We start from the raw sequence: 17,398 nt of genomic DNA on the forward strand, positions 1-17,398 counted from the left end.
CCAAAAGCTACTACAAGGCCCCACTCAGCTCACATCAACTACTACCAAGCCATGACCACTTGAGACAGGGCAGCTCCCTTACCTTGACCAAATCAGAAAACCAGGTGGAGACCAAGTGATATCTTTGAAGTTTCATAGAATTGATGATGACCCGGTGGTGTGAAACTTAGTTTCTGCTGTGAATGGACTTGGACTATTGCTTGCTCCAAAATTAAGCCCCCTCCCTCTGTTCCAAATTTTTAGCAAAGTCCATCTCACATACAAAGGCTATAAATGAATGTATGGTGGGATGGAAGAACTCATCCACGAAGAAACCAAAATACCCCTTAGGATAGATAGTAAATTGATTCACAAACTGAATTAGGTCAGACTGAATTTTAAGTACAGAATTTCGAAGCCAAAGAACAACCACGAGAACTAAGATACCTTCACGGTCATGGGAAGTCACTGGATTTTCTACAAGCTGAAGAAGGGCAGAGGTAGCATGCTTAATCTTACCTAGATTTTTAAGAGGCTGGTTGACCCTAGCTGACATCTAGGTTACATGTACATTGATAAAATATGCAAATTTCAGAAATAATTCGCAGCAGGAAAGTGATGCCCTCGTAAGTTGGTGAGATGCTCAGGAAAGGTCAAGACTTGGCACATTGAATAGGTGACAAAAACACAGAGGGCAGAGCATGCCATGTAGAGAGAAAGCCCATAAAGAGCACAGACTCGTGTGTCCTGGTTCTTGGACACAGCATGGAAGGGAAGGAATCTGGAGAAGGAGAAGTCCTTGTAGGTCACATTACAAAGCTTGGACTTTATCCTGCCCTCTAGAGATGAGGCATTAATTAAGAGGCTGAGAGCAGAGCTGAAGTTAAAAGTGGAATATATTCTCTTTTACCAGTGACACAGACCTGAGCCTTTGGGTTAAATATTTTGAAGTTCATTAATGTTAACGTCTCTGTATGTCACGGAAGTCATATCAACCTCCAGTCTGGGACCATGTGCTGTCAGTAGCATTAGAATCCTGACTTGCTGAGAAGCTGGGTCTTGCCCATGTGGAAAAGCTACAGGATCACGACAGATGCTGCCTGCTGTGCCTGCCTTGCTAGAGCCGAGCAGTGGAAACGGGGCCAGGCAGGTCAGCCCCACGCCATTAACTGCACCGAAGAGTCCCAACAGTTCCTCTCTGAGAGGAACTTGACCTCTCATGATTGTTCCATGTTCAAACACAGTTTCAAAATGACAGAGGGCACAGATGGGTTCTTTGGAACATTCACATCTTGCTTTTTTTTTTTTTCGAAAATTAAGTGTAAGGGAAGTGGTCTGTGAACAAGGTGGGAAAAAAATCTTGCTGCTATTAAAGCCATGGGCAATTTCTCCAATGTGTGCAGAACTGAGCGGGCAGGGCAGTAAAACTGTCATTCCTCACATGTGACCTACCAGCATGTCCCCGCTCCTCTGCTCCATGCACTGTTCTGTACGTGCTGTTGAGAAGAAAGCCATTCTCCCCAAAACCACTTCAAAGGCTGGGAGCAGAGGGGCGCCCTTCCCAGGAAGGATGGCAGCTTGTGTGCACATGCTGGGGAGGGGGGTGTTCATAATCAGAGATGCTTTTTGCCAGACAAGATGATTAAATGCTAAATCTCTCATTTCCACGGCATCTGCTTTCCTGCAGCTAGGCAGAGAAGACTGACTACTAACTCCACAGATTTTGTTCCATGAGAGTCGTGTAGATATCAACTCTGTGAAAAGGGTTCTGGTTGCTTTACCTGGCCCAGATCAACCCCAAATGCAAACATTGTCATAGAGCTGCCATTTATGGTGCACTGATTATATGCCAGGTATAATGGAATTGGAATAATTTAATTCTATTCTCATGACACTGAGAGAATCTGGAACTACTCTATCTTACCAATAAGGAATCACAAGTCACAGAGATTGAATAATTTGTTTAGATAATAGTGATGATTGCATCTTATGATTTCTGTCTCTCACAGACAGAATAAGTCAAATATGTGGGGCTCACCAGGGATGCCAGGAAGACAATATGACCAAGGATGAAATCTCTGAGATCCATTAGCCTTGCACCAATTCCCTCCATGAGCCCCTCTCCCACAGCCAAATTCAAGGATGAGGCTCCCCACTGGGCTTAACATTGCTGGTGCCTGTCAACAGGTGTTTGGCTCTGGCAGGTGTTCAGTGTTTACACTCCAACAAGAGACCTATTTCCAGGACTCTGAGGAAGGTGGCCTGTTCAGACAGAAGGGGTAGGGCAGCCTCTTGGCAACCAAACTAATGCTACACTTAGTGGTGCTTAATCAGTTAAAATTCTCATCAGGATCCTGCTAGAGGCTGGGGTTGAGGAAGTGGGGAAAGGCAGGGCAAGGAGAACTTTTAGGCAAATAATAAAACAAAGAACATCCCTTTACTGGCCTTATTACACCCAAAAGAAATTCTAGATGAGGAATGTGACTTTAAAGAGAAGCCAGACCAGACCATGGCTTATAGTGAATCTGGAAGCTCTGTGTCCAGCACAGGGGTGGGGAGGGCATAAACACGCCCGCATCTTCCAGCTCTTCCTCTCTTCCCACTGCCTCCTTCCATCATCTGGGAGAGATAACAAGTCATGCATGGACTGGGCATGTGCTTTCAATTAGAGCTCTTCCCAGCTAGCTTCTGTTACCTTTATCTTCCAGGGCTGAGCGCATCACGTCCTGGGAACAGACACTAGATTTCAGGTTTCCTCCCAGCCCACCCTCCCCTTTCCTTTCATATGTATGTGCATTTGCATGACATTTGAATTAACTGGGAACAGTTTGCTGGAGCAGTTGTGTCTGCTCTGAAGCCTCCTGCTGTTCAGCAGGGAAAGCAGTCACAAACAGGTTCCCTCCTGTCCCAGGAACCAAGCGTGGGTAACATGCTGACATCCTGCAGAGAAGCCACCAGTGCTGCCCAGTGGTCTCTCCCTCACTAGCCGGGCAGATCCTGAGTTGGGTCTCCTCACACACAAGCCTTTTAGAAATGTAAACTCTGGTTAGAAAAGGCTTCTGGAGCTGGCAGAGTGGGGCAGTTAGTTCAATATGGATTTGAACATGGATGAAGACAGCAACGAATGTAGCTCTCCCTTTACTTTTAAATGAGAGTTCGGGGAGAAGCAAACACAAGACACTGGTCACTACGCGAAGGAGATTCCACCCCAGCAGAGATTTCTGTTTGAATGTTATGGGAGCAATGTCAAGGAAAACGCCAAGAGTAGCAGTTTAAAAAACAGCTTCCACAACCACACAAATGCCAGAATTCAAGAGGAAGGAGGAGGGAGTGGAGTGACACAGGGGTGCAACTGAGTGTGCTGGGGTGAAGCCATTCAGGTTCTAATCCTCATTCTCCCGCTTTCTGTGTGACCTTGGGCAAATTGCTTGACATCCTAAATTTTAGTTTCCTCATCTATAAGATGGAGATAATGACATGAGCTACCTCATGAACACTGATGTGAGGATTAAGTAAGATAATGCATTCCAACTGGTGAATTAAAATAACAGTAGATATGACAATGTAACTAGCTTTTCCCATACCCCAGAATGTATCCTAGGATTCAGGACGGGATGCAGCAGGCAGGCCAAAGTGAATCAAGACAACTAGTTAGTGAAAAATCATATTTCTGAATTTTCAGGAAAATGAGGCAATTGCTCCATGGTAAGCCAAGGCAGCCACAATTTTGTATTCATGCTTCAGATCTTTATAACTCAAGAGAAAACCAAGCCCACACTAGTAATTTTAACAGCAAAAGCAACAGAAAGCACAGCACACATGAATGAGATGCAGGTGAGGACGGATTAGCACCAGAAAGAAGCAAGAAAGAAATTCTTCATTAAATTGCCACAAAAACTTCCTAGAAACTCACCTTTCCCTAAATCTGAATGGATTCTGGTGACAAAGCAGTCGAAGGCAAAAATCAAATGAGCAGCGTGGACACCTCAAATTAACTTCCATGCTGTCACTCACACACACACAAACAATCCCACGGCCACTTTGCAAACTCGCCACCACTGGATCATTAGCCAATGCATGTTTGGTTTTCTGGAACTGCAAACATGAAACGTGGAGAGGAATCAAAAGGAAACTCAGCCAGCACAGAAGGAACAAAGGAACAGTGGATTTGGGTTTAAACCATGCTTTGCAGGACACAGAGAAAATCTAACCTAGATATCTTTTTCTGACCCAGAGTGAAGCGGATGATTTTGCTCTGAGATGAGTCCTTGGATGATGCACTGCATGATAGGGAAGAAAAGAGTGGAACAGATAAGTGAGGAGAGAAAAGATATATTAGACACACAAATAGTAAGAGTAGGACGAGGAAAACACGCCTGGCTTTTCCCCCCTCTGCCCACATTTTTCCTTCTAGGTCCAACTCACTGATGCAATATATTTCCAATATGAAGAAAGTGCAATCAAAATTATTTAAGAACTTTTATGTCCCCCACCCCTTTTAAAAACCAAATATCTTTCCTCCTTCTGGTCAGTATAGGCTTTCTTTATACCTTTCTAAAGTAATGAGATATTTAAGATATTTACAAGGCATAAAGAAAGATGTCTAGGTAAAGTATTACTTTACATTTCTTAAATATGGAGATGTTTCTATTTCATAAACTTGTTCAACTGGGGTGCTTTTCAGGTACATGCCCTCAATAGCCCATAAAGTTGATCCCAAACAAAGGTAGAGGTGTTTGTAAATTTTGCTGGTCTTAGAAATATTTGCTTTTAATGCTATAGGAATGACCACTTAAAGTCTGTTGAAAAAAATTTGAATTCTGATGGGCTTTTTTTGTACCATAAATTTGTACATATGAAGAATGTTGGTTGGGTTTAATAGAATAACAATTTGAAGTTATTTACTGCCTTATGAAGCCTATTTATCTTTCTTGTATTCATGTACCTTGTGCCCTGTTCATAAAAGGATCTGAAGTGACAAATATAATGTTGGTTTCACTGTTCTTGGAAAATGAGGAGAGAGGGAAGAATGGATAAAAAATAAATAAAATTTAAAAAGCACTTTTCTAGATTTTTCTTAAGTAACTGAATATTGATCATAGGTAAGGTAGACACAGAGAGAGAGAAATGTGAGTCTTGGAGACTGTCCCAGATGTTAGACTGGTGAGGAACGTTGTGGGGCGAAATGTGGATCAAGTTCTCAGCCACCGTGTAAACTGTGAGAATTGCTGAGGGAAGAGGCAGAATGAGTCTCCACAAGGCTGCCCCAGAGGAGAGGCTCTGAAACCTTCCTGCCAATCTCCCGGACTTCCTTTGCCATCTTCCACAACTCCTTCATTAGCAAACTTCATGGAAAGCTGCCAAGTTCTAGTGTTTGCGACCCCAAGGAGTGCTGGACCTACGTGGCTTCAAAACATGCCGAGGTGTGTTTGAACCTGGCAGGGTTCTAACAGAGGGCCAAAACACACCCAGCATCTGGGGGCGCCTCAACATCTGACACCAGAGATCAAGCGTCCGATCATTTCCAGTGGGGCTTTGGTTATCAAAGATAGAATCAGGGACTAGAAATACAATGGCGCTGAGCCAGAGGTGGAAGGAATCACGTCATTCTTAAACTTATAGCTAGAGTGTTAGCGTGGGACCTCACGTCACTAGACCTTGAGAACAAGATTACTCTTTGGAAGGAGAAGTAGAATGTATCTGTATAAAATGGACGAAACCACCCATTCGCAGACGCAACCCAACCTGGGCGAGAAAAAGGTGTCAATGAGGATATACAGCCACTGTAGAGCCCCACTCCAAAGTCATCACTCTGAAGGGTCAGAAAGTCATGTTGGCAGGAGCCACTGTGTGGCTGGAATAAATGAATGCACAAACCTGGCTTAAGTGAGTGTGGCTCTTCCCTAGATAAGGTATTTAGTAATGGGTATTTAGAGATGGGTGCTCTGACTGGAACATCTGGTTCTACTAAGAAAACAAACACCTACCATGGAAACGGATGCTTCAGGGTAGCATGGTTCAGTGACCCAAAACTGTAGGTCTGGGCACACGTTCCTTAGAACACTATATAGTGAGATGCTTTATAAAATGCTTCTTTCCACATCTCCTTCTGCAGGTTTATAATGCACACCTGTTCCTCTCTTAGCCTACCTCATCTCAATAAATAATGCCACCACTTACCTAATTGCTCAAGTCAGAAATCTAGGCTTTACCTGGGATTCCACTCTTTTTCTCACTCCAGAGAAATAATCTACTTCTAGGCCTTTAGGCTCAACCTCCAAAATATCCTGCATGAGTCCATCTCCACACCTGCTCCACCAACTTGATCTGAACCACTATACTTCCCCAGACTACAGAAGCTTCTTAAATGGGATCCTTCCTTCCAATCTGTCCAAGTGTTTGAAAGCAAGCACTTGGTGACCTTGCCTCCATGCCATAACTAACTTTCATGGACATGATAGCAGCCCTCTTTGCTTTTGGGCTCTCAACTTAACCTAAATGAGTGACCCAGCACCTCTGAATCCCATCATCTTATTATAACACTCACACTGCCTGACATTTTTCTCCATTAATTTGCCTGTTTGTCATCTTCCTCTGGCAGCACACAGAGAGCAGGCGCCTTGCCTATCTTACTCCTTCTGACTCACCTGTTCCTAGAACAGTGCTGGACAATAGAAGTCTTTGCACTAACAATATACAAGAATGAATACTGGCAGTTTCAAGGATCTGAGCAGAATTGCAATAATAGTTACAATACCCTAGCCCAGGTTATCTTCCAGTTTCTACCCCCACAGAATCCTTCCCCTGTAATACAACTGAAGTGAACACTCTAGGAAGTAAACACTCTGCAGAATGAAGTTTAGGAAATGATGCCCTGATGCCCTGATGCCCTGATCATTTACATCATCCAGGGTCATCAGGAAACCTCTGCCCAGGGAAGGGCTCCCAAGCATGGAGGTCTCCAGGGAAAGTGGGCAGTGCCTGGCTGTGAGGCTGGCTGTTCCTCATTGCTAGTCTAGGCATCTCTCCTATCCCATGAATTTCCATAATGGATATAATTAGATAATTATTTAGGGGACCTGATTTACTTTACACCATCGCTGCTGGTTTGAACAGCCTCACAAGTGGGAAATCACACTTTTCCTGGGAAAAAAGCTGTAACTATCCATGAGGCAGCTGTCAGACTTGAGCTGCTTTGGGTTTTGCCCAACTACCACAGGTGGCAAAGGGAATCAAGGTGTTTGAGAAGCCTTATAACTATCAATGCTGGGCTCTGGGGCACTGGAAAGGAAAAGCATTACCTTGTAGCACACATTAGATAAAATCAAGCAATCAATTTGATCAGTGATATTAGGTTTTACAGCTAAAGATTGATGGTTTAAAAGAAAACAATTATTATGAGATTTTCTGCAGAACTTCATCATAAGCCAAAAACTTTCTAGTTCCTAATCCTCTACTTTTATTTTTCATTAAAACAAGTGATTATCTGGGAACCAACAGTGGCATACACTTGTAATCCCAGCTACTGGGAATGCCAAGGCAGAAGGGATCTAAAGTTTGGGGCTAGCAATGCCACCTCAAAATAAAAAATAAAAATGGCTGGGACTGTAACTCTGTGGTAAGTACTCTTGGGTTCAGTTTCTAATTTTAGTGTGAAAAAATGATTTGCATGGCAATCTTTGGCAAAGATTGTAGTAGAGGAGGTGGTCACTACAGAGGCATTTTGTGCCTGTACATTGCTGTAGGGAAGTACTAGTGGCAAGCATCAGTTCCTCTAGAAAGGTTGGCAAGATCCAAGCACTGATCCTTCATCAGTCCTGCACAACGGGATTTTCCCTAAGGTCAACATAATACAGCTTTCACAGTGTAAGTTCAAGACAACTCAGTCACATTCATGATTACTCCTCCCATTGGGGGACACTGCTGCACTTAGGGAAGGTGGCTGGCTACTTCCCTGCTAACACTAGCAATCTTCCTTTGGCATACTTTCTCTGTTTTGGAAAAGTGGAGGCATCTGTTAGAACAGAATTTTTACCTCCACTAAGTAAAATGACTAGCTATCCCCACTCCCAAATCCTTGTTCTACTTTACCCAGTCATCCTCCTTTCACATACATGGCTCTGTCTCTCTCATCTGTTCAATAAATTACTCTAACTTTGAGCACTCATCTTGTAAGCCAACACACAAACGGGGTTTGAAGTCTATTTTAGGGGCTGTTTATAACACATGAGCATGTGTGTAATGGGCCTGAGTCATAGCAGGAGCAGCTAATTAGCACTGGCTGTTGGCAATGCTGACCTATAAAAGTACACATCTCTGCCAGGCACAGGAGGAGGCCCCATTGCATCCATTTCCAAGGTCGTGTGAATTCCTAACTACCAGTAGCACTCCACATTGAAGGAGCTTGACTGGAAACCATAAATGATACAAGTTATAATTTGGGGTGCAAATTACACCTGAAAAACAGGCATTTGGGTCGGCAAGGAAGGAGCCCCACCTGGACTGCATTTCGGCTTGTGTTTTTGAGGGCTGATGTGGCGCTGGCTGGTGAGGCTGGCACGGGGCTTGGGGAGTGGCTGGCACCTGTTGCTGAGGAGTGCCAGACTGGCACTGGGAGGGGGCCCCAGCCACCTGAGACCCGGTGGGTGGCAGAGGGGAGGAGAGGTGCTGCTTCTGGGGCTGCTGCTGCTGTTGCTTGTAGCGAGAGAGGCTGAAGAAGAGGCCTAGAATGGCCTTGAGGTTCCCATTCCTGATTTCTGCAAGACAATAAAGAGACTCTTGTCAGCTGGTGGAGTCCTTTCTTTTCCCCACTCAATGGGCTGCTTGAGCCCTCACAGGAGTTTAATTCCTTGAGGATATGACAGACTTCCTGAACATTTAATTGGGATCACAGTCAATTAAAAGCAGGCCAAAACCACAAAGAAATTAGCTTATTCTCCCCTCTGGGATTAGAGTGGCTACACCAGGCAAGTCGAGACTGGAGGTCTGGCAAGTGCCAAGAGGAAATTCTCAGTAAGGACACCACTGAAAAGCAAGCGTCCCCAGCAAGACTGTGCTTGTTCTGCAGGCAAAGCAGCCGATCCTGGACAGAGGCTCTCTCAGGCGCTCTGAGAGACACACTGGTCTAGTCTGCTCTGCCAAGTCCATGTTCCAAGCCTCGAGCCACACTGAGCATGCCAAGTGGCCACCAGCCCACTTCAAAAATCCTTGCTCTGCTTTACCCAGTCATCCTTCTTTCAAATATATGGCTCTGCCTCTCTTGTCCATTGCATAAATAACTGTAATTTGGGATGGATGTAGGGACAGACTAGAAGGACTGGCTTCCATGAGGGACTCATACAAAATATCATATTAAAATAAATTAGAACAGAGTGGGAAGCATACTTCTGTTATTCCAGACAGTAATTTTTAGATGTTCAGATGCCTGTGCCTCAAGGCATTCATAAAGAGCTGTGGAGAATAAAACATTTATTCACAGGCAAAGGTTACGGATAGCAAGGGGTTCTCCATAAGCCCTCCCTCCTTTTATGCAGTATTTTAACACCAGATGCTGAAGGCCAGAGGCTAAACTGACCCTGAGGAGTAAGGTACCAGGGCCACCCACAAGGAGGGACAGGAGGAAGAGACCTGAAGGGCAAACAAACCCAGTCCTCTCTGCTTCGCTGCAGCTCTGGGCTGGATTTCTTCTCAAAAGGGCAAGGGGGAAAGAAGGATGTGGGACAAAGGAAGCTCTGGGGCCTTGCTAGAGGGGTAGGGAGTGACACCCTGATTAGCACTGAGCTGGGGAAAGGCTCCTCATGATGAAACAGTGCTTCCTCAGGGCCAGTGGAGGGGCAGAGGTATGAATGGAGTCCCTCCAGAACAAGTCCTGACCCCTGCACAGGTGTGATCTGCCATTAGGCCGAGACTAATTACTTCCTGCTAGAGCATCCTTTACTCCAGGCACTGAAGAAATTGACAGTATACACCTCTGGAATCCAGCCTTCACACAGTTCTGTGGGAGCCAGCAGGTTCTGATCATGGAACAAAGCTGACAGGAATATAGCAGTCAGAAAACCTAAGCCATGAGTTCCAATCTGTACTCTTATCATTCTCTTGCTGTGCAAACCTGGGCAAGTCACTTAATCTCTCTGGGTCTCAGGAAAAATGGCAATACCAACATCGCCAGGACCATCACGCAGGTTGTTTTGCATATCAAATGAGAACATATATGTGAAAACATACCATGTACCGTGAAGTCCTTCACTGCTCATAGTTATTCTAGGTAAACCAAAGTCTCAGAACCCTGAATAAGATTATCATACAGCTCCAGGTTCATATCTTAAAAAATGATGGCGTTTCCAGTGGGGACTTTGTAATTTATTGTACAAACCATGATATTTTTGAGAGTGAAGTGGGCAGTGGGCTCTTAATCCTGCCAGGGCTGAGCTGGAACCTCTCAGGACAATATAGGTAGCAGCAGACACACTTCCTGGTTTCTCTGGGCAGTTCAGCTCTAACCCTCTGGCAGCTTCCTTCTCCATCCTAAGGAAGCCAAAGGAGAAGAACACCCCTGCAACACTGTTTCCAAACATTCTTACCAGCATATGCATACCATGGACACGAAGATTCCACTGGCTATTTATCTTATTCATAGCATCATGAAGTGACATACCTGTGGCCTCCCAGGTGGACAGTGACAGGCGAGGGGAAGAACTGAGATGAGCCAACCAAATGCTGGCCTGCAGTTTAGCACCTAGGAAGAAACTTGGGGAAACAACTTCCCCTCAAAACTGAATTCATGGGAGGGAGAACATAATGCTAATCATGGGGAGAGAGGCAGCCTGGGTTGCCTTTTACAGGGATCAGGTTGCTGTACAGTTTAAAACAAGCACCATTACTCACAAGTGTGCCAGGCTGAGCTGTTCCCGTGCACCATCTCCCTTAACCCTGGCCACCTGAGGAGTAAGTAGTGCTGTCCCCCTTTTGTTTACAGGGAAATAGAAGTTCAGAAAGGTTTTATGACCTTTCCAAGGTAATAAATTCTGGAGCTGGAGTCTAAATCCAGGGTTTTCCAGCTCAAAATCTGGTCTCCTAAGATGGTCTAACTTGGCTGAAATGTATAGCCATCCTGTGTGATGAATTTAAAAAGTACACTAATGTTCTACTTTTGCTAATAGGCATAGAAGTAGTATTTATTCTTCTGGTGTGTCAAACATCCCAGCACACATTTTTTGAAACTATGTAAGAAGAACAAAGAGGAGAAGGACTTAACAATTCGGCACACCCAGGGGCTCAGGGCTGCCCACTGTGAGACGTCAGTACATCCCTGTCAGCACCCCCATAGACCAGGAGCCAACCACACTGCAGAAGGCGAGGCCAGTCCTGTCTCTGTCTCTAGCTACTGTGGTCATCAAACCACTCACTGCTCACACTGGTTTGTACCATTGTTCCCTAAAGCATTTTTAACTGCCAAAGAGCATAATGTTCCTCTGATAAATCCTCTTTTCCTTAGGGGATAGTACTGTCATCAAAAAGAGCCAGAAAAACCTGGGGTCAAATCTCTATGGTCCATCATTTACAGACTTTGATTTGTTGCAAGATTCAACTTCTCTGAGCCTCCGTTTTCCTCTCCTATAAAATCGAGCGTATGTTGCATTGTGCCTTCCTATGGGGCTGTTGAAGGAAAAAATGAGTGCAAAGCATTTGGGACCTTGCTGACTCTGTAATTCACATTTTCGCTCAGAAAATATGGTCCCTCTACCTGCAGCCTCCTCAGAAACCGGCTCAGGAATCTCTATCCAAAGCAAGCCCAGGAAGGGGGCTCTGCTCCTCTTTCCCCTGTAGGCCAGTCACTGGTGTCCAGAAGGAAATCAATTATGAATAACTCATATTAGAGAAAATTAAATGGTGACTTTCTGATGTTTAGAACAGCTTTATGAAGGTATTATAAAATTTCTATCCATAAAGTCATGTGTACAATTCAGTGATTTTTAAGCAAATTTAATAAATTCAAGTTTTAGAATATTTCTATCACCCAGAAAGATTCCTTATACTCAATTGCAATTGATTCCCAAACCCACTCCCAGGCAACCATGAATCTAATTTCTGTTTCTACAAATTCACCTTTTTTCCACATTTTATGTAAATGGTTTCATGTAATATGCAGTTTTTTGCATCTGGTTTCTTTCACTTCACATCACGTTTTAAAGGTTTGACTGTGTTAGAACATTTATCAGTTTCTTTATATTGCCGAGAAGCATCTCATCATATGGATATGCCATATTTTGTTTATTATCCCCCTGATGATGGACATTCGGATTGTTTAAAAAAAAAAAAGTTGTTTTTTTTTTTTTTTTTTTTTTTTTTCAGATCACAAAAACTCAAGAGTGGTGAATGCTCTAAAAGCCACATAGTCTATACCTCGGGTGGTCCGCAACAGACACTATCCAAAAATAGCTAGAATTGTGTTCCTTCCACATTTCCAAATGGTATTTGTCTGTGTTCCATGAGGCCTGGTGAGCCAGCTCTATAGAGAGGCCTAAAAATAAAATCTGTAAGCCCACAAGAATGTTTTCCTCATGGCCCTTCCCAAGGTGTGGGAAAAGGACTATCATTTAGTGTCTGAGCAACATACCTTACCTTCTAGACTTCCTTCCTTCTAGAAGGAAAATACCTGGAACAAAGTTCTTTAGAAGTGACTTGTAACTTTAGATAGAAGTGACTTGTCCAAGGAGACCTTAGCTAACTGAACAGTGGAACACTGTTCCTTCTCTTCCCAAGGCTACCCTCATGCAAAATGAAGGACACACTGCACAGGTTATGGTCCCATTCTGTTAGAATGTTCCATTGTCTGGATGCTAAGTTCTTTGGTTTCTGACTGATCTCTCTGTACCAACTGGCTGGTTCTAATCTGCATAGATGCTGTAGGTAACACTGGGCATGATGGGAAGTGAAAGAGAGAAGTTATTGTCTTATTGTTTTTTAAGAAAAACCTCAGGCCTGATTTCCAAAGTCACAAGTAATGGAATAATCCACTACAAAGAAACCTGCTCTAGAGGCTAGAAGGATCTAAAAGTTGAGCTGCTGCAGAGCTACACAGAGTTATGGGACTCCTAGTGGATTCCCTACTGCTACAGTTGTGTGAGGTACCTCCACTGACTAGGGACTGTGGATCCGATGGTCTGTTCCTGAAGATGGACGGCTTACATAACTGACATGGGCCACATCCCCTTTCTACCCACTCCTGTGGTCCTGTGTCCTGCTCAAGCCTGCCAACTGTGCTTCTCACAGGGGAAGAGGGATGCGAGGGTGGGAGCAGAGCCTACGGGGCCCCTTGGGCAGAGGGACAGAAACAGTCTGCTGTGTGCCCACTCAGGTGATGTGAACAGGAGAAATGGAAACATTTCACCTGCTGCCTTTACCCTACAGTCCAATAAGAACCCCTACTGTCTGGTTCAGGATGAAAGTAGGAGCAAGCTCAGTTCCTGGGTCTCTGGCGATCCGGAGAGAGGTGACCGAATCAATGACTGATTTCATTTCAAAAGCAAATGCTCCCTCAGAGTCACCTGGATGGATCTTCCTACCTCCATTTCTACAATCTGCTAGGTTGATAAAGGACTACCCCTCTGCCTCCATGTCACCTATGTCCCACCTTCTGTCTAGGTTTCCCTTCATCTCCCTTTTCTGCCTGGTGAAAAGCCCATTCATCCTAGAACACCCAGGGAAATGTCACCACTTCTGTGAAGCCCCCCTGGCTGCCCCAGCTGCAGCTGACCTGACCTGCCTTTCCTTGGCCACCAGTGGTTCCTGTAGCTTGCACTATCATAGTTCTCTTACTAATTGGGATCAAGGCTTGTTTTATACAACTGACTTATCAGTGACACCAGTACCCAACACTGTGCCTGGTACATGGGATACACCCAGAAAATACAAAAGAATATGCCCTACCTTAGACCTTTGCTTCTTAATTGAAGGAGGTTGGGGGGGGCTCAAGGCCAGGTAGCACAAAGCCCAGATGATCTCAAAAGTGGCCAAAGATAGGGGTCTCCCAGGGACAAGTTGACAGCTATGACAGGTGGAGTTTGTGTTAGGAAGGCCTGGAGGGTAGATCTTGACTATCACCTCGGGGAAGGGGAGCTCTAAGCCCACAAGACTCTGACAAGGCTCTAACAGGACAGAGATGTGTCTGAGCTTCAAGCTGCAGGAACTCTGAGAGGGTGAGAGGCCTGGGCCGGGGAAGGCCCACACCAGCAGCACCTCCAGGGCTGGGTGGCTGCAATCTCTGCCCCCAGGCACCCGCAGTCTGAGCCCCTGAACAAAGGCTCTCTGTGGCTCTGTAACAGGCAGGTTGGGGCAGGCCTGTGCTGCAACCTGCAAGGACAGGTGCACACACCCTCCTGGTTCTGAAGCAGCTGCAGCCACTGGGAAAGGGTGGAGATGCACCTATGGGGCTTTCCAACCACCATGTGTTTGTTTTCCATCAGAGGAGGCACCCCAGGGCACTCACTCATCTTCAAAAGGGAAAAAAAAAGCATTAAAACTACATGATTCTTTTAAACACTAATGTTTTTCTAATAGATATGCAGGTGGCTAGAGACAACAGGCCCTTGAATCAGCAGATGAGGGCAGCTTAGCCACTGCTCACGGGTGCATGCAACTTCCCATGTATAACTCCATCTCTTTGGGCCTTTATTTCCTAATCTGCTAGATGGGGATAATAGTGACACTGATGTCAGTGGGTTGCTGGGGGATGAAATAAGACACACATGCTCAGTGACCAACACATGACAGGTTCTCAATAAACTGATCCCATCCTATAATCCATCCTATGATGTCAAGTGAGATATTCCCTGTACCCTGAAATAGTGAATAATTTGAAGATGAAGGGTTCTAGGTACCCTCTCACTTTATAAGGTCAAGGAGGTGCTGGAAGTTGGAGCCAGTTGGACTCTAGTAGTTCAAAATCAGCCTCAGCACCAAATACCATCACTGCTCCCCATTCTCCCTCCCAAAGAAATCCATATAAGATCTGATGACAGAAAGTCATTTTGGAGGGTGAAGCTTGAAGATCACAGAAACCGGAAAACTCCTCCCCTCACCAAGGAACATGTGGAAGTCAGGGGAGTGAAGGCTTCAAAATAATCACTCAAAGTGGGGGTGTGCTGGTAAGAAAGGGGATCTGGCCGAATTGCAAATCTGCTTAGCAGACTCAGCCAATCTACCTCTGGGTGAACTAAGTTGCAGGGAAAGAACTTACACGCTGGGGGACTACTGCCAGGTGACAGGAGTCCTGTTCTATCCTTGCTAGTGGAAAAGGGAGCCCATATGTTCCTGCTGGTTCCATGTCAGACATAGAGGGGTTGTGAGACCATGGTGAGAGGGCTGGCTGAATCTCACCAAAGAGCTACCAGTGGCCTGGAAGCAGCATGGGAGTGGGTCCCATCAGCAGGACAGACTGAGCCTACTACCTGGGACCGTGGCCATTATGGCTACCCAAGAGGAGGATGGCAACTTCACCATTGCAGAAACCTACCTCCTCCATTGTCCAAACTCTGCAGCTTCGGGTACTAGAACAGGGAAAGGGAGAGGGTGGGAAGCCATGTCACCAAGCCCCATTCCCCTTTGACTTCCTGCAGGTTCGGGGGTGTAGGGGTGGAAAAGAGCTTTGAGTAGAGAAATTTTAAAAGGAACAAGGCCGAGTCAAAAACTTGGACATAGAGCTATTCGAATAAATGAACATGACTGGGACAGTTATGGATTCTGGCCAAGATATCATTAAATGAGTCTCAGCCCAGCAGGAAAGATGGGGGCTCAATACAGCACAGTTGGGGGCCATCATTGAAATAGCATAGAACCACTTCATAGTTATACCCCGGAGTTGATTACCTCAACACACTGTTACAACATGCTCTCCTGTGCTCGGGTTCCACAGGTCAGCCCATCATCAAAAAGGGGCAGAGGCCAGAATGTCTCCTTGCACAGTGTGTCACTGAGGGCCACATAACACCTTCTCAATATTTCAGAGAACAAAGAGCTCTAAACCCGATTTCTTTCACCTATATATAGCACGAGCAGATTTTATTCATCTGCCATCTCAGGAAATACCATGAAGATGAGCTCTGAAATCACAATAACCTGGGTTCAAATCATGCCTCTTTGGCAACATGCCTCAGGGATACCTTTAAGCCAGAAATTCATATCTGTAAACTGAGGGTGTTATAAACTCCAGCTTCAGTTGTGAGAACAGGAGCAAATACGTATCAACCCTTAGGAGCACAGTTGGTAATTATTCATTCAACAAATACTGACTGCATAGATTGCTATGCTTTAGAGTATGGAGAGGCTGGGGCAGATGCAGGAAACCAATGAGGCAGAAGGCAAGACATTGGGTAGGTGCTGAGCAACTGGAGGGCTATCCTCATGCCAGCAGGAAAAAGCAGGCAAGCAGGCCTGCAGGACATGCATCCCCCAAGGCCTTGATTCTAAGCATAATTCTAGAAAAGTCCCTGCAGTGCTCTACATAAGGTACAATGGCCTGAACCCGGGTCCATTTGTTCTAGGACAAATAGGAGGAGCATGTCCTGCCACCTACTGGTCAGCACAAGAACTCCCCACCAGGAGGAAATCCTGTGTTCTCTGAAATGGGAATTGGCATCCCTACCACCACCACCACCCGTGCCCCAACAATGAGCAATCCACATGGATGATGCCCCCACTACCCCGCGCAGGGCAGAGGAGTCTTCCAGGGATCCTAGTGTAAGAGCAGGGACTGACCACATTACAGCTGCTTCTCAGACCTCTGGAAGCAGTGTGACCATGGCTGCCTGGGAATAGGTCCAATGTGTCAGAGTTCCCAAAACAATTCCAACAGTCCTACTTGCAGACATGGTATACCTAGAAGCCATTAACACTGGCCATTTCTGCCACACTCCCCACCCCAATACTGCAAGAGACTACAGTTCAGGAACACAGCCAGAAAAAACAAGCTTTCACCAACTAGTAGAGCAAAATTGAGGAAAGGATCCCATATAGAATCCATCACATTTCAAACTTACCTGCTCCACTTGACTGCTTCTTTCCTCACTGCTCCTTTTGGCCCCACCCTCCCTGGGTCCATGCTCACATGCCTCTTTTCAAAAAACACCCTTGCTAGGGAAAGGTGTACCATCTGAGATGCTTTACCTGTTCTGGGAAAGCTGGAGGCAGGTGCAGTCTAATGAGTTTGGGAGGACACAGGCCTGGGCCTATGGCAGAATCTGAGCTGGCAGCTGCTTGTATTTACAAACAGGAGAGAGAGTGAACGATTCTAGGTTAGGTGTTGCCTGAGGAGGCTAAGGATTCCGACCAGTCAGCTCCAGACCCATATCTAATTTAACAGTAGAACACTAGCAAATGCTAATGTGCTAATTAGCGACCAAATTTAAGTTAATTAAAAACT

At 45.3% G+C, this 17,398-nt stretch overlaps 1 protein-coding gene across 4 annotated transcripts in view; it reads right to left on the reverse strand.

Moving 5' to 3' along the window:
- The window catches only part of NAV2 (neuron navigator 2), a 693,848-nt gene that overhangs the window by 206,650 nt on the left and 469,800 nt on the right, over positions 1-17,398 (reverse strand). For 2 of the 4 annotated variants that reach the window (XM_079101814.1, XM_079101813.1), the window contains exons 5-6: positions 8,477-8,735; positions 4,191-4,259 (exon numbers count right to left, since the gene is read on the reverse strand). In XM_079101814.1, coding sequence (XP_078957940.1) covers positions 4,191-4,259; positions 8,477-8,735 — 328 coding nt within the window. The remainder of the gene's footprint in view (positions 1-4,190; positions 4,260-8,476; positions 8,736-17,398) is intronic. The other 2 variants (XM_079101816.1, XM_079101815.1) reach the window with 1 other exon arrangement.

This window comes from Sciurus vulgaris, assembly GCF_902686455.1.
Source record: "Sciurus vulgaris genome assembly, chromosome: 11".
NCBI classification, from domain to species: Eukaryota; Metazoa; Chordata; class Mammalia; order Rodentia; family Sciuridae; genus Sciurus; species Sciurus vulgaris.